The sequence below is a fragment of the Leuresthes tenuis genome, unplaced genomic scaffold (assembly GCF_036924035.1).
Source record: "Leuresthes tenuis unplaced genomic scaffold, fLeuTen1.0.hap1 SCAF_22, whole genome shotgun sequence".
NCBI classification, from domain to species: Eukaryota; Metazoa; Chordata; class Actinopteri; order Atheriniformes; family Atherinopsidae; genus Leuresthes; species Leuresthes tenuis.
In genome coordinates this window covers 6,378,202-6,400,751 of record NW_027325376.1, presented here as the reverse complement: position 1 = coordinate 6,400,751, position 22,550 = coordinate 6,378,202, and the positions used below count along the sequence as shown (strand labels likewise).

The 22,550-nt window shown below is 42.6% G+C and overlaps 1 protein-coding gene across 1 annotated transcript in view; it reads left to right on the top strand.

Annotated features, from left to right (window-relative positions):
- Positions 1 to 22,550, top strand: part of arap2 (ArfGAP with RhoGAP domain, ankyrin repeat and PH domain 2) — a 114,338-nt gene that overhangs the window by 9,371 nt on the left and 82,417 nt on the right. Inside the window, exons 6-8 of the mRNA XM_072377002.1 lie at positions 225 to 554; positions 1,977 to 2,046; positions 10,234 to 10,354. Coding sequence (XP_072233103.1) covers positions 225 to 554; positions 1,977 to 2,046; positions 10,234 to 10,354 — 521 coding nt within the window. The remainder of the gene's footprint in view (positions 1 to 224; positions 555 to 1,976; positions 2,047 to 10,233; positions 10,355 to 22,550) is intronic.

Here is a 22,550-nt window from a genome sequence, read left to right as displayed (position 1 = left end):
TCTTTATGTGAAGTTCAACGTCCACTAAATCCATCAGTATGAGATCAGTATTAACAGATAAATGCAACTGCTGCCACTTTAGGGTGTGCATCACAGTCTCAGCATCACTGTTGATGCATCTTTTTTTGGCAACGTTTTCAATTTTACAATCACACAAACTGGAAGTTTATTACAGTTTTTAAAGATAACATCAAAGAAACTCGGTTTCATATGCGCTCATGCAGGAACAGGCCAAAGGAAAAACTGCGTCCACCAGCCCCAACTATCGCAGATCCCCATGGAGACGCGTACTCAACCGTGGACGAGTGTGCCGGCATGTTTCCGCGGGTCTGTTTGGACCAAAGTTTTGCCTCGACCCCTGACACAGCTGCTGTTGGTCCTGAAGACGGATCCATGATGATGGTGGAGTGTGACCTCTACTCCGAGCCCGCAGACGCTCTCGGAGCTGTCACCAGAAACGCACTGCCGGATATTTCTCCATATGCATGCTTCTACGGAGCCCCCAAACACCAAGTGCTCAAAGTGGGCTGGCTGGACAAGCTGTCACCCCAAGGGTGAGTCAGATTTCACTGCATTTTCACATTCTGCAAATATTCATGTCCTCCTCAGATCAGATCACTGCACGATCTCTCTCTCTGGTTTAGTGTGCAACATTTTAGTGGACGAGGCACCGCTTAATAAAGAGAAATTGTCAAGGACAAAAAGGATGTGCAAACGTCACCAGTCAGCATTCTGCAGCCTGCAGGTTGTAATGCTTTAACAAGGACAGATCTTATTTACTGCAGAGCCTTTGGGAAGCTCTCTCTTGAACTTATTAGTTGAAGTTGGCTCAAGATAATCTCTGATAAACAGGTGCTTCATCCACTCATCTGATAAGTTTTTTCATAAAGTTTCCTGCCTTTTTCCAAAGGGTTTAAACTTTTTGCATGGCCCTATGTAAACCCCCCCCAAGCTGTGCAGTACAAAGCGCTGACCGAAGTTTGAATGAAACACATTAAGTTGGAGATCCACGGATCACTTGATTTCTAAATGAGATTTCAACTGAACCTTTGCCCATATTGCAGATATTTCATGAACGCTTCGTAGACTTTGTACGTCACAATCTTCTTTTAATGTAACTTGTGATGAAAGTTGTTAGATGTCTGCTTTTAGGAAAAGTAAAAATATTGTGGAGTAATGAAGCTGTGTTTCACAGTTTGTCCATTTCTTCCTCTCAAATTCTCCAGAAATCAGTTTTATGCTTCATATTTAATTGCCACTTTTGTCCTTTTTTTTTTTTTTTTATCTTTAAAAACCAAATGATCCCTGAAATGGCCAAGAAGTTCAACACTGGACGCAGTTAGCCACTGCTTCTTGTTTTTTTAGCACACCCATGTCATTTAGCACCATTCCCTGCTTCCCTGTGTGCCCTCTATCTCTGATTATTTAAAGCTGATGAATTAGACCACAGACAGATGCCTGAAGCCGATCCATCTATAATGCATAACACTATCAAAAGATCAGGGAAAGAAGATGGGAGTTAAACTCGTAATAGTGAAATACACAATACGGTATGCTTGCTTTTACTTAGTTTGACTTCCTTGGTGAAACTATATATTCCATCCAGAGTCTCTGGGTGCTGCATATATCACTGTTACTGGAAGCTATCAATCATTTTTTTTCCTTTTTATCTCCTTCACCACCAGATTTGCATGAGTTTGGCAAACTGCCCTCAAGCTCTTGAATATTCAAACTGAATGTGGCCATTTATTTTGATTATGATAATTGACAGCTGTTGATACGACTCTTGACATTAATGAATCTGTGGCACTCATGATGAAATATGAGTACCTTGACAGAGCAAATTACTGGCGCACTGTCTTCACATTATAGGATTTGTTTTTGCTTCAGAATACATTGGCTCGCTGCTGTCAAAACTGACTTGGTTTGATCGAATTTTGGGAGCACATCAGACACCTTTTCACCTCTCTCTGCAGAAAATGTGTCTTCCAAAGGAGGTGGGTGAGATTTGATGGTGAAAGTCTGGCATACTACAACAACGATAAGGTAGGTGCGAGATAAAAACACCCACGCTTAACGTGTTAATGGTTGCTAAAGCTTAAAGCTAATAAAAATATTGACCCTTCCCTCCTGCTCTCCGCACCCACCCCCCGCATGGACACACGGAGGGAGTCTGTTTCTTTCCTCAGTGAGAGAGAAATCGGTACCATTTTCTCCTCCTTCTCATTTTCATCATCATTAGCCTGGCAGAGTTAGGAATAGGGGCAAGGACGGAGCAACATGCGTGACGTGCCAGCACTCCCTGTGCCCGCCCAGCCATACTGTAGAGTACATTGATGTTGGCACCTCACCAGATCTTTAGGAGAGAACGACAGGGAGGAAAAGTTAGGGTGAGGGAAGACTCTTAATTTCCTATTGCCTTCCTCAGCATTTCCACCTCTTCATTCTCCCTCTGTATGACAGACGAGTTGGGCTTAGCATTGCCTGCCTCATCGGGAGAGGACAGCGACGGGATGAGGTGGGATTAGACTAGAAAGCTGCAGAAGATGCAGATGCAAGCAGGATGGGAGTCTAACCTTCTCTTTTTTTTGGTCACAGCCTTTTTATATGTGTTGATATTCGTTGAGAAAAAATGAAAACAGTTGTTGTATGAGCCACTTAAAAGATTAACTCAGCGCTTGAGTGATTATTTTTGATAAAAACGAATTTAGTCTCTTCACGGTCCTTTGATAATTACTGTGAATGCATTCATTCCTGTGTGCACAAGTGAGCCTTGAGTCTGACATTGCGCTTTACGTCAGTGTTCAGACTAATGACTTTTTGATGTGTTCTGCTGTGAGAGCAAACGCATTTGTTTGCCTGTGCTTTTGTGTTTGCCGGAGTTAGAGCTGTGACCTCTTACCCCCTCTCCTAGGGCCAGCTTGTTTTCACTACAACACCATTGCACAACATCACAATCAATGATGTGGGACCTGTCTGATGCCTACTCGTTAATCACTTACTAATTATAGCCCTCCATGCTCTGTCGCTGCTTCTGTGTCTCTTTCTTTTCCCCCGTTTTCTGCTTCAATTACATTTGTTGCTTTATTTATCAGGACATGTGCCGTCGACTTTAGGGCGGGATCGACTGGAGAGTCACTACTTTGACACTGTCGGCATATATACTCCAGTGTTGGGAAGAACAAAGTTTGCTTTTGTGTGTGTGTGCAAACAGGGACTGTTGTTCAGACTTTTTAAAGACTTCTAAAGTCCTTCTAAAGCCAATGTGACTCTGCCCTCTGAGACAGCAGAAAGCTTCATCATGTTTTGGGTGAACGGAAAGGTTGTGTACAATCTCTCTGACATCCTTTCTTTGTGCAGGCAGCTGAGGCCCTGCACCTCCTGCATGCTACCCTTTACCACCTCCACATTGTGAGCATAGGGGTGGAAAAAGATTACAACTATATATCTCAACACTGTTTTACATTGTGTAAGAAATGGAAATATGAGTAAGTAGCTATTTCCCTCATGGTGCAGACGACAAAAACTGCACTACTACTCATAGTACATAATACATTTTTGTATCTGATATTATTGTCATATTGATGCAACACTTGAGATTTTAAATTCCTCTCTCGTCTCCTCTCAGAGGAGTTGTACCCATTATTAGATTATTCTTGTTGGAAGATCTGAAACGGAAGAAAATTACTGATTTTATTCCACAAAACAAGCAACTGCTCACTGTGTGTGCAGCCATACTGCGTGTCCCAGCTCGCCAAAATCCATCAACTCTAACTAACTACAAGCTGTTTTGACAGTTTGACAGCAGCTTAGCAATCATAGAAAACTGCTAGGCTCACTCATTTGATAGCAGTTTATAGGTCTTTATCTGTGGTATGACATCAATAAATGCGGATTAAACGATTTAAGATGTTAAGAAAACTAAACTAAACTCAACTTTTTTGTTATCTATTATAATGTTTCAGTCTGACTCTGATTTTAGCTAAACGAGTCAGAAGCTATGCTAACTACTTGCCATGCAGCAGCATCAAACTTAGATTAGGTGAATATACAGACCTCTCAAGTAACATGTTTTTCAAAAAAAGCACCCAACAACAAATTTAGGTTTGTTTTAGCTTAGCTACTGTGTATGAAGACAGTCGCCAGTGAGCGCAAGGTTATGCTTTCCCGCCAAACACACAAAGACAAAGATTTAGCTACTTTTCAGGAAGACAGTCTGTTGTTTCTAACTTTTAGCTTTAAAGCTATTGTAAATGTTAGTGTAAATATAACTGAAGTCACAGCACAGCCTGGTCTTTAGCAGTGGATTTTATTAGATGACTTCAGTGACAAAGAAGTCAGTTTTTCCGTGTTAGCATTGTTTAGCATTGTCTAGCATTTCATACTCATTCCATTCTCTTACAACAGAATCAGAAAACTATGTAAATTAGATTTCAGGTAGATTTTGGCTGTATTAACATCCAGTATATGTGAACACAGGTGGTAGGAGAGAAACCCAACAGATGTGTTGTGCTAACATGCTTATGTTTACCAGGTTAGCTTTCTTGGTTTCATGCTAGTGTGCTAGCATTCAGATACCGTTGATGAAGGATGATGGATTTGCAGATATTTGGTACAGACAAAAGTGTTGGGCATATAAAAGTGCATCTTTAACTAGAAGCGACAGTGTGTCTGGATTTGATCATAATAACGATATATTTGATCATAGAAATATGGTATTTCTTGTCCCTATATACTCGATAAATGTTATTATCTGGGTTTCTGACCCGTGCATGTTGTTTGCACAACCACCAATTCTTTGTAATCTTTGGCCGTGTTTTGTGATAACGTGTCTTCAGTGTTTTGGTAATTAAACCTAATCTATCTTGCATACTACAGACTTGAATAGGTCAATAAGTTGAAGCCTTTTCCCCGCGGTAACTACAGAAAGAAATTGCAGAGTATATTTAAATCCTCCATTACAGAAAGACAAAATGTAGTTGTCCCATCAATAATGTGCTTTTGCTGCTGCCATTATTGCAGTTTTATTTAGTGACTTGACCAAAACTGACCTGCGCAGGATTTCAGATGCTTTCATAATCCTCTACATGTTTTCTGATGTTGTTTTTGTAGTACTCCATCGAACATAATTGGATTTCTCAAAACCGTGTTAAGGGTTTATCTAAACTGCAATCTGATAATCGCTGTGTTGCTCATGTCCTTATGAACAAAGACACTTTCAGTGTGTCTTTATGATCTTGTTCCGGTTGTGCTGCTGTCATATATCAATAAATCTAAACAAAAATGCCATAATTACTGTATTCACGAAATTTGAATTACTTTTGTTGCCACAGTGGTTACAGCTCAGTAATTCTTAAGTATTGTCTTGCTTCAAAATTTGTATCTGGTTACTTAAAGACAATTACAAGAATAAATCTCCTTCTGATGGATCATCAGCGTTTATTTAACAAGTAAATGCAGTCTATTCATTAATAGCAGTAGAAAATGGTGCTAAAAGGGTGTTAAATGTTGCTACATCTAGCTCGAATGTGCTTTTTTCCCCCCTCAAGCAGAGAACATTGACAGTAAAGATGTGTCTCTGTCGTCATAATAAAAACATTCAAAGTTTCTACCATCTGCACTAAACTTTGGCTCAGGCTCTAACTTGAAATGAAAACTGATTTGGCCATGTGTATCATATTAATCTACTGCTATCTGTTCGCAAAAAAAACAAAAAAAACTGCCTGTCCACTGAAACATTCCCATGCTTGCTCTATTTCTCCAACTTTGAACATCCAAAGAACTCCTCTGTAGTTTGAAATCTGCTGGGATTTGTCAGCCACAGACAGAACTAATCGCACTTAATCATAGTCACAGCTTGAAGGTCTCTGGCCGCGGTGATGCCATCATGGGGGTAGCGGAGATGGCGTGGGAGAGAAGCGAGATCCTCAGTCTCACTTCTCCCCCTCTGCAGCGTTTTCTCCAATCTGTCTGATCAATCACTCCTTTCGCCCGATTTCGTCAACGCTGGGATTGACTTTGGTGAGAGCTTTGGGTCTGAGACGAAGTCTTCAGGGTCCTTATGTGGTGTCGTGTGTGTGTGTGTGTGTGTGTGTGTGTGTGTTAGGGAAAAACTTGGCTTAAGGGTAGTGAGGGGATGAAGGAATGGGGGATAGGGAGTAGGGATAAGCATGGACAGGAGGCCAAAGGGGAGATGAAGTTTTGCGATCAGGGATCAGTTTCTCAGAGTCGGTCCAGTCCAGTTTTGTCTCTGCTTGATGCTGAAAAGCTGCCTTAACAAGCTTGAAAGCTCTTCTACTTACTCACCATCACCAAGATCTTCCCAAGATGGCCGTATTGATGGTTTCTCAAACCCTCCAGGTGCAGAGTCTCACTCTGATCACCAGAACTCTGTGTAATAATTGGATAGTTTTATCAGAATCTTCGTGTTTTCGTACGTTGCAAAGCATCGACAGATGGATGTTGTTCAGATTCACATCAGGGCCATTAATCGATTAAATGATAGTGTCAATTAGAGTGTCACAGAGAATAGATCTATGAGGGAATGACAAAATAAAGTTTGAGATTCAAAGAGGTATGTGGAGAAGAATGCATGAGAAATATGGTTCTATACAATAATTGGCTTACATAGGAGGAAGGGAAATGGGGAAAATCTAAAGCTACTGGGAGAACAATAAAGAACAATAGATTTAAAATATACGGACTTATTACCCTTATATTTTCTCATGATATGTTAGTGACTGCCCAGTGAATTAGATGCTTTATTTTCAATAAGAAATGTTTCCGGCTGTTTCTTAGAACTTCTTTTACCATTTAGTTTCTTTTCAAAGTGTAGCAGTGAATGAAATGGTTCTGTTTGTGAACCCACACCGATGCATCTCCTGACTCCGCACTTCTTCTTAACATCTCGGGTTTTTATGTCCCCTGTCGGCTCCGCGTTTTGTCTTTATGATCTGCAAAATAACTGTTTCGATTCACTTTCACTTCCCTCGCCAGTTTTGCTTTGTCTCAGCTGGCAGCGAGCTCCACAAGCCTGCTGCGCACATCCTGCCCAGCTCCACATGTCAGACAGAGTTAGTAACTCACCGATGCCACTGGAGAATATAGAGCCAGATATTTTGCTCAGGACTGGGCATCAGATGAAAACAAATTAAATAAAAAAATGCATATTGATGGACGAGAAAGGAACCTCGAAGGAATGATATTGATGGTTGCGGTTTGTTTGCATTAGATGAGTCTGTTTCTGAAGAGGAGGAAGAAAAAAAAATCAATGATTCGGCTTTAAGTATAGCCTTAAACACAACACTTGGAGGGGAACCAAACTTCGGTACAAAATTGAGGACTTCTTCTTGGCTCAGACTCATTTGCTGTGAGATTTGACTACATTAAGAATGGACTTGGAAACAATATTGTCTAAATCTCCAGTCCCACGGTACTGGATATATCCCGGCCTTGGATTTGAGCTTTAATTGTCAATAATTAGACATGAAATATTTATCTTGAGATATTCATAAGGAGAACAAAACCCACAGATGACACAGAGTTGTAACTGGCATCTTTGAAGGTCGGCAATCGCCTGAAAATGCAAAAAACAACTGTTGTGAAGAGTTTTGACTTAAATATCTCCTGCTGAAAACTCAATATTTAAAGTTTCTCTCACTTTGTGAAAATGCCTCTGGACCACACTGCATCAGCACTTCACCAAAGTGTAGTTTTCTGCTTCAGCCAGCTGGTGTCCTCAACCCTCCACTGTAAACCTTCACTATTGAGATGCCAGAGCCTCCAGCTCCATAACGGCTGCGAAAAAACCCCCAAAACCCTTATATGCCCTCCTCCCTGTTTTCTCTTCACGTTGCCTCCATTACTGTAGGCTTTAGCTCCATTGCACCGCCTTAATCGTTTCCCAAAGTTTATCAGGTTGTTTCTGAGAAGAAAAGAGACCCAAGTTACCCATGCAGAGGCAGAGAGAGGCGGTTCCACTCACGTGGAAAAGGAAGGACACCACGCTGCGATGCGACAGAGGCTTGCAAATGCTGGGCGGGTAAAATGAGAAGCAGTGATATGTGATGGAATATGGATGCAGGAGGGAGTTGGTGTGAGCGGGAGGAGGTCAGAGGGAGGTGATTCAGGTGTGTGTGTGTGTGTGTTAGAGATAGACAGACAGATAGTTGGGCCTCATTGCTCCCTTGGCAGCCTGTCCTCTTGAGATTAGTCCATAAACACACGAGTGGGCATCTGCGATGCTGGAATCCTCCATCCACTGTAACGCTGACCGCTCCCTTTCATCCGCCGTCAGAATATTTACAGATGCACAACGTGCAATTAAACCGCTCTCCTTGTCACGACCCCAAAAACTGGAATTAAAACAATTAATTACTGTTAAACCCAAACCGGGGTATAATTATCAGCACGCAGCCGCAGAGATAATTCATCCTCACGCTTAGATTCTCCTCACCTTCCTGTAACTTCTGTCTAAATTTAGAGGGAAGAAGAGGGAGATGCTGGTGTGAAACTCCCGGGGAGAGAAGTGCACAAGGCTGCCTGTCGGTAATTAGGTTGAGCCACTTCTTGCCATTGTTAACATCCTGCTTTAATATGAGAAGGACCCCTTCCTGACCCTCATCGGCATCTTCATTTCTACATTATGTCTCTCTTTCCCACAAGCCTCCTTTTGTCCTTTTTCCCCTGCACCTCTTTCAAATCACTTTCTTTCTGTATTTTGATCTTTTTCCGTTGCATCTCTGCACTCTTTCCATTTTCTTTCTCTTACTTTTCTCCTTGGCCTTTTCACACAAACCTAATTTCTCTCTTTTTTTTTTTCATTTCACGCTCCTTCCATCCATCCGTCCCTCCCTGCCTCCTGCTCCCGCTCTCCCTAAGTGACTGCGCCGGCTGCTGTATTTTTGGCCGTATGGTTTCTAGAAATAGGCTTTTGTTGGACGGCAAGGTCACTGGCTTAATTAAGGATGGCGAGAGGGAGTCAGGAGGTCACCGCCTTATGCTTTCTCCATTCATCCTCCCTTGGCTTTCTTCACGCTCTCTGTCTTTGTTGGATGTGACCGGGACAGGACAGTAGAGCAAACATGCAGCCTGCGCACGGCGATCAACACAAGTCATTTTCTTTTGAGCAGAACTGCAGAGAATCACGATTCAGGTCAATACGCCTGAAGAGTGACAGAGAGAGAAAGAAAGAGTCTGTTTTTTTTTTTTTTCTTACTTTGCAATGATAATGACATTATAAACATGAATAATGCAATGTCTGCTATGACCTTTTTTCCCTTTTTTAATATCCAAGTGATTTTCACGAGGCTGCAGAAGCATAATGTTCTTTCGCTCTATTGAAAGAACATTACAATTCCAGATCTTCTGAGGTTTTTCCAACTTCTTTAAGGGCAGCTCTGTGTTATACTTGCCACGTTGGGTTTTGAATACTGATTTCTCAGCGGAACCATTCTGTCCTTGCTCCCCTAGCAGTGATAATATTAAGGTTTGATTTCTCTTTTCTCTGTTTGTTTCACATGCAAAATGACCCAGTACTTTAATTGCCATTATCAGGGGAGATGTAAAGAGGGTCACGAAGCCTCCAGTGCAACGTACTGCTTATTTTGATGCTTCCAGTCGAGCTACCGGGGGGAAAAACATGGGGGAAATGAAACAATGCACACACAACCAAGTCCCACTTTACCCAATCACTTCCTGTGCTTTGCTCCAATCCGCAGAACATCGTGCATATCTTCTTTTAACTTATCTTGTTTTCACCTAAAATATTCCTGCTGCTATTCTTGTGTTTGGGCTTTTGGAGCCATGTGCCACACCTCCATTTCCAATCTTTTACATTTCCAGTTTGGAAACTGAGGTGAAAGCGCACGTTGGTGCAGATTTGACTGTAAAACACGACGGTGGGAGCGTCTTGCTTGTAGTCCGACACTAATGTTCGATTCAAACGCCATTTGCCAAAGTTGTCACTGAAAAGGGGAAAGGGGTAACTTATTTGTGCAAACACATTTGATGCTGGACTGATGGAACGTGGTTATATGTTGGCGAGGACAGTGAATGCAACCCCAGCTGATGGTAATACAACACATCTATTGATGCAAACAGTGTGCCGGAAATAACAAGTGTGGGTGGAAATAATGGAAATAAGTAACAGTTGAGTAAAGATATTAGTTTGCATGAAGCTGTATGTGTTCTGGCAGCACTTGTCATCTGCTGGTTTTGTGTCTCTCTGTTTAGGAGATGTACTCCAAAGGCATGATTCTGGCCAGTGCCATCAGGCAGGTGCGAGGACTGGGTGACAACAAGTTTGAGGTTGTCACTTCCCTCCGGACCTTCATTTTCCGGGCTGAACGAGAAGGTACAAGTGCATCTTTTTCCTCTTTGTTCTGCATTTTGCAGTCTCCTATCAGCAGCTCAGCCTGTTCTTGTTGTCACTCTGACCGTGTGATACGCTGGCCGGCTTTGTTTTTCTTCCTCTCTCTCCGTCCTCTGTGTCCCCCCCCGCCTCCTCTCTGTTAGTCTCGCATGGTTGCCTCACTTTCTAAATGCCTCTGTGGCAATCTTCTATCTCACTTTTGTGGGGGTTTTCTCTCTCCGTCTCCAAATGCACCTTTTGTCTGCATTTTTTCTTCCTGCTTCCATTTGGCTTTATCAGAGGTTCTACATGACTCTTTTTGCAAAGCGCCACGGCTCAATAAAACGGTTTTGTGCAATTCTGTCTTTCAAAATACATAACAAGAGATCAATAACCGTTTGATGCCTGTGCATTAAGCACAAAGGAGCGGTGAGATGAAGAGTGGTGAATGAATAACTGAGCTTTTTCATAAAAACACAGTTGTTTGGGAAAAACAGAAGATACTCCAGTCATTGAAGTATCAGCAGCTAGTTAGCATGGCTTCCTGCAGCCAACCAGGCTTCTTGAGAAGTGAAAAAGTGTACTTAGCAGCATCTCTAAAGCTTACTAATTAACATTTTGTTTATTCTTTTGTCACATCAAAAGAGTAAATACTGTATTAGTAAAAAGATGAGAAAAGCTGGCCTGAAATGGCTGGTGTGGCTCTATCAAAGATAAAAAAGAAACAAACTCTCAAGGCAAACAGTAGTAAGCAGCAAATTGATTTAATAAACTGTTATTCCTCTGACTCAAGTATTGAAATTATACAAGAGCTATTACGTAGCGGGCTTCTTGGATGCTATAGTGACTAATGCAACGCTCTAAAGTCTAGCTAAAGGGTCAGACTATAAAGAAAAATGTGAGAAAAGAGAAAGTCGATGCTTTGTCTTCATTCCCTCCGTCTGGCAAAACAGAGCGAGAGTTGTCTCAGCTTACCGTCTCCCAGGTGGAGACTATGTCCGTGTGAGCCTTAATGAGAGGAGAAAGAGACGCTGTTTCGCTCCATTCTTCCTGCCATCAACCCCCCGCCTGCTTGATGGCAGTCTATTAGGCGGCTCAGGTCAAAGAGCTCATTTACTAATCAGGGGTCTGAGTCTCAGGTCAGATATTGCCCGCCCTCTGATTCCCACGAATGAGTGAGGTTGGAGAGATTGGGGTTTGCACGATGATGGCACCGAGGACCTTTGAGTCATTGTGCGGCACAATTTGAACTTGGGAGAACCGATGAAAGACCCTCATCAGCGAGGAGGTCTGTGCATTTTATTGACTTATTGACGTGTTGAGCCAAGACAGGAAGCGTCAATATTTAACTCGCTCATCATCGGCACTGAGCACCAGCTTTTTGCACTCGATAAGCTCGACTAAAAGATGAGTGATGCTAAAGGTGGACTTCTGTGGGTGAAACATTATTTAAAATAAAAACGTGCTAAATGTTGAGCAGAGAAACACAAGTTTAAGCTGTGAACCATGAACAAGAGACAAAGATTCACTGATTTTTGTTTATGATTAGAAGAGTTTCAGCAGAAAATGAAGCAAGCAAAACAAACCAAATTGCATGTAGAGATGTATGAAGAAGCACGACACGTTTAGCGCCAGTATGTAGTAGCGTTTTAGCATCGTCCAGCTCATGGCTTTGGATTCACTTTGAGCAATTAGCTGCTCGAGTAGCAGAGAACATTCCACGATTTACTGGACCAACAGGATACCTGCCTGCATTCGGAGCCTGCTGGTTTCAGACACCACCGGTGCGTTCAGATGTGTTTTTTTTTTTTAGAGAAAAGCCAACGATAAACCCAGACAGATTGGGGACCCTCAAGTTCTACACACCGAGCTTGAGATTTGAGCGGTTTATGCTTTTCTTAACACTCGCATCCTTTTTCTCATCTATTGAAAAACAACACTTTTAGTTGCTGCTCAGATCCCCTCGGCGACAAGAGACAAATCTGGCTACTTTTAAGATGAGCTCCCACAGTTAAATGGTAAATGGACTGCATTTGTTTGACCTATTCACCTCATGGTGTCTTTTTTTCTTCATCACACACACTCACGCAGTGATTAACGGATTAGAAGCAGCATGGGGTTCAGTGTCCCGTCCAAGGACACTTTGTCATATAAGACAATGTCTTATATGTCTTGGAGGGTCAATGTCTGGGAAACCAGACATTGCTCTTTTTCTCCTGAATAACAGCTGGGTGTGAGAACACGCTGGAGACGGTGTGTCACTCCTAACTTTATTTGAATATAGCTGAAACCACAGCACACGTGTCTTTAAATATCAGGATTTTAAATGCTCTAATAGGGTCATCAGACTTGTCTGCTTTTAAGTTACAGTCTTAGTGTTGCTTTGCCATCTAACAAAAGAAACAAACATATTTGGATAAGAGCAGCTTTATAGGCAAATGGGGAAACCTGTATAAATACACAGTGTATGTGACCAGAGGGAGTAGAAGAGAAACAAAGAGACGTAAAGACCGGCTTGCATGAAGCAGAATGCAAATGCAATTCCTCCCTGGAAACAAATCCCGAGCCAAGCTGAGGTCATAACTTGAGGATTCTGCAGACGGTAATGAGTATAGTGGAGCATTTCTCAGCAAAAGAGAGATATTATTATTATTTTTTTTTTTTTCAAGAGAGACTCCATCGTGAAAAAAGGGGAGTGAATATTTGCTTCCCTGATGGACACAAACAGTATATCTGTCATACTAGCCACCTGGGCAAGAAGGACGAAGGGCGGTTGCTCTCTATATTGTATCCCCTTCGATTATTTTAAAGTTATGCTGCCTAGTTGTGCCCATCCCATTCTCTTGCTGACAACTGGAAACATAATGTGGACATATAAGAGCATTGGTGATGTCGCACAGTACTTCCTGTAACCGATGCACACGAAATGCAACTAAAGGTCCATGTTTTTTGGTATTTGGAAAACCCCAAAAACTAAATGCGTGAGAAATCAGCCATGAACACGGATATAGTACACATGTAAAGGTGCATTCAACAGCTTTCATACGCAGTCTGGCCTGGTTTCTGGCTCCCGTCTGGCACTGAATCCTCTTTTCATACAATTTTGCATCACAGCTTGTTCATTAAAAGCTGTATAACCAACATTTTGTCCTTCAGACTTCTTTCATCTTCACCACAGAGCATCAGTGACTCTCCCTTCTCCCCCTGTCGATTCACTGCATCGTCATATCGATGGCTGCCAGCTTTTTTTGTCCATTCATGTGTCGTGAGTCCTCGGCGGCATCATTTGTCACACGGTCTGCTCGGTGTTTGTCATACGTCACACTCAGCCATCCTGACAAGAGCTGGGAAAAGGAGGGAGCTGTCTGATTTGGTGGTGGCCCTTGGCCGCTCGGGAACCGTGGGAAGCCTCTCACAGAGGTGGCGGCTGCTATCAGGAAAAGGGACTGGGAGGAGGAATAGAGAGGGAGCAAAATAGAAGGAGGAAAAAACTTGGCCTCATCACCTCATGCATCTTTAAACAGGCCCACTCGCCTGGTGCTGGAGAGTCATCAATCTTTGGGGAAGCACATGAGAAAGAGGGAGGCATGAGGAGACAGCGGGAAAGAGCAGGAGTAGGTTGGTGAAGTGGAGGTAAGGAGCTGCTGGGCTGATGCAGCTGAGGTGAGAAGGGGGACAAAATGATGGAGTGATGGTCGGAGGTATGTGTAAGTGAGTTAAAGGCATTCAAGAGGGGTAAAAGAAGAGGGGACAGGAGCAACGAGAGAAGGGGGGGATTAAGTCGGGGAATAACAAGAGTGAATAAATCCAGAGAGGCAGACATGCAATCTCTGTGTGAAAAAGCGACAGAGAGGTAAAGGCAGCGATGGTGGGGAGAGATGAAAAGGGCAGAGTGAAGATGGGGAGAAGGAGGAGGGAGAAGTGAGTGAATAATTGAAGGCCACCGGAGAGAGTATGCACACAGCTGTCGGCTGATTCTCCACTTGGTCCGCAGGTGGCCTCTTCCCTCAGGTACTGTCAGCTTGAGAGAGGAGAGATGGGAGGAGGAAGGAGGCAAGGAGGTAGAAGAAAGCAGGGAGAGAATGATGGAAAGCACGCATGACGTAGGGGGAGAGCGTTGGAGAGGCTGCAGACAAACATCTGACAAGACAGAGGATGAGATTTATTGTGTAAAGAAATGTGCGTTCTGATGCTTTGGCATTTGTCTTTCCACAAGTCTGCTCGTAACACATGTTGGTTTTGTTGGAGATGACAGGAAAGAGGGTCAGAGAGTTGTAAAGAATGAGTGAGTAAGAACAACACAATGGTTGGTGGTTGGGAGCCGGCCAGAGACGGAGCGACTGCAGAATTCTAAACTCAGGAAGAGCTTTACTTGGACTGTAGTTGTACAGCGGTGTGTGAGAGTTTTTGAACCCTGAGGAAAAAAAAGACTTTCAGCGTTCGCCGTGGCATGAGCAAAGAAGCTCAGCTGTTGGAAAACTGCTACACTGACAGATGAGAAAGCAGAAGCATTGTGTTTGTAGACACGACGTCACAGCTTTTCAGCTTAGGAACCCTTTTCCATCTTTGAAACACGGCGGTGGTGGTATGATGATTTGAGCCTCATTTCTGGATGATTTTCAGGATGAACAATGAATTCTGAATCGATGAGAAAGAGGGACTTGGTGGCAAAACGATAGCCAAACAAAATAATTAAAGTAGAAGTCCTGAATGTCATCCAGTGGAACCTTGGAAGGAGCTTAAATGAACAGTTCGTGGAGAGTTAGAGTTAGACAGTTAGAGTTTCCTCCAAGCTGATGGGCAGAACTGATCAGCAGAAAGGTTCCATCGCAGCAGTTGGTTCACATCACACTGAAGGTTCACGTGGTTTTCGCATTCACAGGTCTGTAAAACCGCTTCACTTCCTCAGCAACCGAACGATTTTAGGCCAAACCCACCGGCCTGCTCCTCCAGTGAGGGTCAAGTGATTGGGTACCAAGGAGTGTTGGTCATCTAACCCTTCAGCCGGGGGCTGGGGCGCCATTTCAGTTGCTGAACGATCTCTAGTCCTTGATCCTCAAAGAAAAGGGACACCTTATCTCTGCAAAATGGAGCTGGAATTGTTGGGAATGAGATTCTCTTGAACTACTTTTAAGACTTGGGTAAATGCCAGACGATGTTTTCTTAAGGACAGATTTATCAAGAAATACTACACTGAAAAAGAGGCCACAGATTTTTAAAATGCTCCTGTTCACGTTTCTCTTCACCTTCTTTCGTGCTTCCCTGTTCCTCTGTGAGGTTCAGAATTGCCCCTCCTTCTGTACACCTTTCAGCTCGGTCTCCTCCATCAGCTGTGGGAAATATCTGACTCTTTAGCTGCGAGTGTTTTGGTTTTTAGGCAGCTTTGGCAGCAGACGTTTGTCTTCTTTGACCAAAAAGGACATTATGAGGGTCATGAGGAGCTAACTCTGACTGCTGAACATTTCACCCTATATTCTAAAATCTAAATGATAGCAGCTTATAATACCGCTGCCATAAAACCATTGTAGAAAACATCTAAATAAGCAGTTCTTTGAGTCTGGTTCCTGAACTCGCACTAAGTGGAACGCTGTCTGTTGGGCACTCTAAAATCCATCTCCTTCATGCTTTTTCCGACCAGTCTGATCGCCGTGTGCCGTGCTCGTACCAGGAACCCGCCCCGCTTGGCTCGGGCATGGTTCACTTTGGCACAGTAGGATAATTAAGTGGAATGTATAGCCAACAGAAATGCTGCGAGGCGGAATAATCACTTGCAAGCATTTCTGGTTTCAGTGCACATTTTCATTCACCTCCTGCTGAAAGAAAACGAGCGCTAAAACACTCAAAGTATCAATACATTTGATAATGTTCACTTAGAGAATGATTCATCACCAATGAACACAACAGATATGACAGCTGAAAAACAATGCCATCTGCTTATGAACTGATATCATTTCACACGGCAGTAAATCTGTGCTAAACTCAAACATCTTTCAGGTTGACAGTATTGTAGTTAACAGAAATCAAGTAGATTCAACACTAAATACTGTTTTTTTTTTTCAGTTAAAGGATTGAAATCTGTCTGCTTCATGCACTTTATTTCCCCTTTTTTCTTATTCTTTATTGTCAGTGATGGAGACTTCTAAGATCTCTGTCGAGCGCTGAGCGGACCGAGCTCTGATTTAATCCACTTTCAGAGAGGATTATCTGCCTCTCTCTCCATGTAAAGTGGAATCTTCTTTTGGATAGATGTTCATGCGTTCATATATACTGTAATGAGTGTGGTGGACATTCTTTTTCTATGCATGCCGAGGTGAGGGCGTGTTTGCGTACTGAGTAAAAGATCACTTTGGCAAGCAATAATGAAGGTTCATATGTCAGAATGAAGGCAAACATGCACTTAACCATTTACAAATTACACTCAGGCACACAAGTCAGGTGCACACATGCAGATGTATGAGCAAGCAGCACTTTCTTTCAGTCCTCCCACCTTTTTCCTGGGCTCAGACTGACAGTCTGGTTGAGATGGAGGGAGAGAAGAAGGAGGCCCTGAATAAATGAATAGCCAAATAAGTGAATGCAAGACAGGTAATGGACCTCAGAAAGCAGGGTGGGGTACAGAACAGTAAAGAGTAGTGATGTAAAGAGCAGTCAATAATTGAGCAGGCGGTTCATTATTAATAGCAGCTCTTTGTGAGTTCAGAAGAAACTGGAGGGTTGCTTGACTGAAGATGAGCTCAGGTACAGGAAGCAGATGCAGTGTATGGGATCTCAGGTGAGTAAAGTGTGGAGGAGGACAAGCAAGAGATCAGGAACTTTCTCCCAGGAGCGGGGATGTGGCGGCTGGGTTTGCATGCAAAGTCCAGGAGAGACACGTCCGCAAAGGCTGCAGGAGGGTCGAAAGGTTGCAGTCAAGAAGATAATTACGGTCCATTTACGACTATGACAGGCTGACAGCGACTAAGAAGAGATTGACAGGTCACACAGACTGCCCCTCTTCCTCCGTCACTCTGGAGAGATGGAGGACACGCCGACTCCAAGAGTCACGCTCACGGTTTAGCTCCTCAAGCCAGAGAAAGTTGTCAGAGAACGTGTCAAAGAAGTCGATTTTGTCTTAGATCAATACATTTAACACCCACTAAATGATGATTATGAAAATATTAACAGAATTTTATACTTGTATTTTCCTTTAGGCTGTGGATGTTCACTTTTAATCAACAGTGAATATTAACGGCTTCCATGTCTTTCGGTTTTGCTATGCGATTTGACCTTTTTTAAATAAGATATTTTCTGTAGTTACGATGGAGTCGCTGTGGAAAACCAGCTGAAACCCAACAGCTCAGTAAAAGGTTAAGTTTACTGTAAAGCCACTGTTTGGACGTTAGGAAACCGGCATTACTGACATGCTTTTAGCAGCATTCTTCCCTGCTTTTGACAGCTGAAGTTACTTGACCCGCTAGCGCCACCTATAGATCGGTTGCATATTGTTTAAACCATCGTTAGGAATGAGTGTGCTCGTGCATTTAAGGATTTGCTTAAATAGACCGAAGAGCTTGTGGTGCACTACAGGAAAACCGAAACCCAAGGACACTCGGAAAGAGTGTGAAAAACATTTTCATATTTCCATTTGCAGCAGTTGAAATGGATTTATTTAAAGAAGAAGTTCGAGAACAGTGTGGGCCTGTGAAGATGTCGGGTGAACGGGTTTGAGAGAACTGATAGTCGTCGCTGCATAAAAGCTGCGCAGCTTGTTAGTTATGAATATTAATTCCATTCTCCGCCTCTTCAGCAGACATACGCGCGCCTCTTTGTGGTGCATGGGACGTGTTTTTATGTTGTTGGTCTAGCTTTATGCATACAGTGAGATTTTTCTTTCTTTCCTTGCTTTGTATTCAAAAAGTTTCCCACAGGCCATGAAGGTGTTTTTGGTGCTAAATCCTGTTGACTGCTTTCTTTCCACGGCTGACGTTAGAAAAGTGACAAAGAAAGTGAAGTTGGAAGAAGCGATCCTGTCATGTGATCGGGATCACGCTCCAGTGGCATCTCTAACTGATGCTAACTTATGATAAAAGGTTAGCACAGAAGCTCAATGCCTCCTGTGCTTTAGATAAGCATCTGGAAGAGAGTGAAAGGACAAATTCTTCCACTAAGGTGATCAATAAACTGTGAGAGAAGCATTCAGTCTCTACTTTTTAAACTGACTCACTTCAGCAATGTGATTTGTTAACATTTTACGAACATTTCTTTAAGCTTTCCTTCATTTTTGGTGACATGACTTGTGGGCACACGATGAGGACGATAATGAACAGTAAGATCAAACTGAGATAAAGTTCAGGGTTTTATTCTGAAGCCATTATCTTTGAATACCACACATCAGAGCCACTTAAATACATACAGAGATCACTCAAATGGTCTTCCAGCCTGTCTTTTGCTCAAATGCACGGAAATCCAAAAATACATTTGGGTGTGTGATGCTGCTTGTGACCACACAGATGATCATTTTTGCTCTGAGAGCATCACTTTGTGTAAAAAAAAAAAGAAGAAAAAAGTACTTTCTTGACTTTCCCAAATTCGCAGGACCCTCCCGACTGATCGCACCAGTTTGCCGATTTCATTTGAGTTTGTTTTCCTGGCTTCTGTTCAGCAGTGGCCTCGGTGGGATTCGCTCTGGACCTGTGATGTTTATGTCTTTAAGTCTACGTGTGCCTGTGTGTTTGCGATCCTTTGGTGATTCTCGTGTTTCCACTTTGCAGGCTTTGATAGCGCAGTGTTTTGGGCGGTGGGGGAATGGGCTTTACAGCATCAGCTTCATGTCTTCTTTTAAGTCTGTTTGAAAAGTTGTAGAGGAAGATGTCTGACAGGCCTTTTGAGTGTACATTGTTTGAATGTAAACCCTGTTTGGAAGAGATGTGTTGCACTGTGTTGGGGCTATTAAGCTGAGCTGTAATCCAGAGGGATTTACAGTAAGGTAGGGATTCTGCGTCCTGCCCAAGGACGCCTAGATTTTGAAGACACCAAAAATGTTAGATGTGCCAGTAATAGAACAATTGACAGTTTGCTAAACCCTTCCTTCAATCACCAATTGTCCAATCATACTGTTGCTTAGCAACCGATACTTACTTTCTCATGCCCATCAATCTTTGTATTTCACTGTATGCTGTGGTGAGAGTGATACAAATGCTTCGATTGGCCTTTTTTAAAACCGAACACAGTAATTGTGTAAGGAATTGAGGCATTAGGTCGGCTTCCCACCAGCTGCATGTGGCTGAACCGACCTGCTGACCTTTCTGACGTGGCTGCTTCCTGCTAGCGTTGTCAAAAAACAGTAAGATAAGAAATCGATACTAAAATGTAGCACCTAATTAAATCCAGCACCACCGTAGACAGACACACAGCCTTTCCCCTCACTAGCAGCAGCAGACGGGGACACAACTTAAAGCTGCTACTGTTGCCAGCATAAAACCAACTTAACATTGTTTTTGTTGTTGTTGTAAAGGCTTCCAAATGTGCTGACTCCACCACAAACTTTGAACATTCCCCCGCGAACAGCTTCATGCATAAACTTTGCAGGTGAACTGCAGCGGGTCTGCCAGCAGCATGTTGAATAGCTGGAATCGGCTAATTGGTCTGCAGGAGAAAGTAAAAGGACAACAAAATTCATTACACTCATTCACGGCATGAAGGGAGAGCTGCCATGGGTTCGGTGAATATCTGACCCTCAGAAACAACACGGTATGTGTGCCGCTCACTGGAGCTGACAACCAAGCAACTTAAGCCAACAGCACACATGAATATTCATTCTCTCTGAACATCAGCACTGATAAATGTTACCAATGTGCTCTTAAATTGTCATTTTGTCCTTCCATGGTATTGTTTTGGGTTTGAAATTCTCTCATTGGGATAACCATATTTCTGCCAGAGTTATTTGGCTTTTGTAATAGCCATATATGCAAAGTTTTGTGTAATCCAGCGTTGATGTGAATAGAAAACTCACACAGGCGAGCTGGAAAGACTTGAGAAGTGGCATTTACCTCTATCAGCATATGAATAGAGTTGTATCCCACTTTGGGTTTCTGATATAACCACAGTAGCTCTTTTCATACAGGCACAAAAGTCCCTTTTAACAGCATACAAAGTAAATCATAACTTGTAATGGTATATTCTTGATGTCAGTGTCCTACTGCGTCCTAACTCTGAAACTGCAGCGAAGGTTTTATTGTTCCTGATATCAGGTCATTATAATGACCAGTGAATGTTTCAGCTTTGCATGTTAGCTGAGAACAGTCTTCCTTACGCTTACCTAATGTGTAAAACATATGAAACTCCACAGCCAAACAGCCACTGTGCAAACCCCAATCTGTTAATGCAGTCTCTAATTTAACGCTGCTAAAGTCTGCTTGAAAAGTTGCCAGATGTTGCTAAATGAAGTGACATGTTAATTAGCGTATTGATGTAATTATCTCTCGTATGCCCCGCTTGCTCGTCTTCCACTCTCTGTACTAACATACATTAATTATACATTAAGTTAGCCAAACTTCCAATAAAGCTGTTCTGATTCATTTACTTTCCTGTACCTGTTCTCAGAAGGTGAAAAAGTTCTAAAACTATACCTAAAAGTGGCCGATTAAGACCCAAGTGCTCAACCGCAGCCCATTTGAAAGCATCGTGAGGCTGCTGCTCTAATAGAATTATGCTTTTACAAGCACATCATCATCCGCTGAAGTTACAGACCCCTGTGCAGTGATTTTTGCCATATTTCTTTGTATCATGATGATTCAATTGCGCCTCATAGGTGAAAAAGAAGACAAGATCTTCATTAACCTGCCGCTGTGGCTCCACGCAGTGCACACATGCTAAAGTGAGGCAGCTGTCCCGCGTCGCTGTGTCCTTATTTAGATCATTTCAGCAAAGCAGAACCGGCTGAGTGATGACAGCAGCTCGATATGTGCACGCACACACGAGGTGGGTCCATTTAGGACCTCATCTGTCGGCTCAGTGGCGGATCAACTGAGTACTTTCACCTGACAAATATAGATGACGATTTCGCACCAGTCCCTGCTTGAAAAGGGTCAGGTATTAGGGTTAGGGTTAGGGTTAGCCCAGTGCAATATGGCTGTGCGAACGCTCGATACTGAGCCTGTGCACACTAGAACACATGGCTCACAAATCCTGCTCTGAGGTGATAGCAAATGCTAATGTGTCCAATAAGGTAATTACCACCCTAATAGATTGGAGGTTTACATCAGTCTCAGTCATTATGAAACCCTACTAATATTATGGTTTCTGCACACCATTTTCACCCTTACAGCCTTTTTATTTTTAATCATAAAAATGAAAACCTCATTTAGAAGTAAACATGTTGGCTAAACGGATCTTAATTGATCAGCCGTTAGCCTGTTTTGCATGTCATGATGATAGAGCTGCTCATTGCTTAGCTACAGTAATGCTCAGAATGAAACTCAATGTAACACGGCACAAGACAGAATTAAACTCAAATTACTGAGTCATAAAGATGAAACAAGTAGTAGGTACTTCTCTCTATAAATATACATACATATATGTATCAATATTAAGAAGTTCTGTCCCTTAACAAAGTGTAACCAAAGAGCTTTTGGGGTCAAGTGATTTCTTTGTCACAACAGAAACTCAAGCAAATAGACTGTGTATATTGATCCTTTTTATCCTGACTGCAGAGCTTCATCTGCAACATTCAGTTTTTCTTCCTCTTAAATAACAACAATAGCGAGGCTCAGCAAAACTGTCTCTGATCTGACAGCAAAACACGACTGATTTGCGAAGTTCCACTCCTTAAATACCAAGATAAACTTTACTTTGAAACGCAGACCCACATTTCCCCGACTTTTCCCTGTTGTTTTCCAGCCTGAGATAAATCAGTGGATTCACACAGCTGTGGCTGCTGTTTCATCAGAAGCTGCATTTCATTCATTGGCATATTTTAACGATGTGTTAGACTGAAATTACACTTAACACATCTTGCTGGAGGCCTCCGAACCTCAGAGATGTAGCTATCTATGTCTTTTGTGCTAAACTTGGCACTTTTTAGCTTTGCGGGATTTTCCTCTCCAAGGGCTAAGTTAATTTACACCAATTCTACCTCATACTGTTTTTCAATTACTTTTCTTTTAGACTTTAATTTTTCAGTGTAAGCATTCGGTGGCACTTTCTCAGCCACAAAACCAGT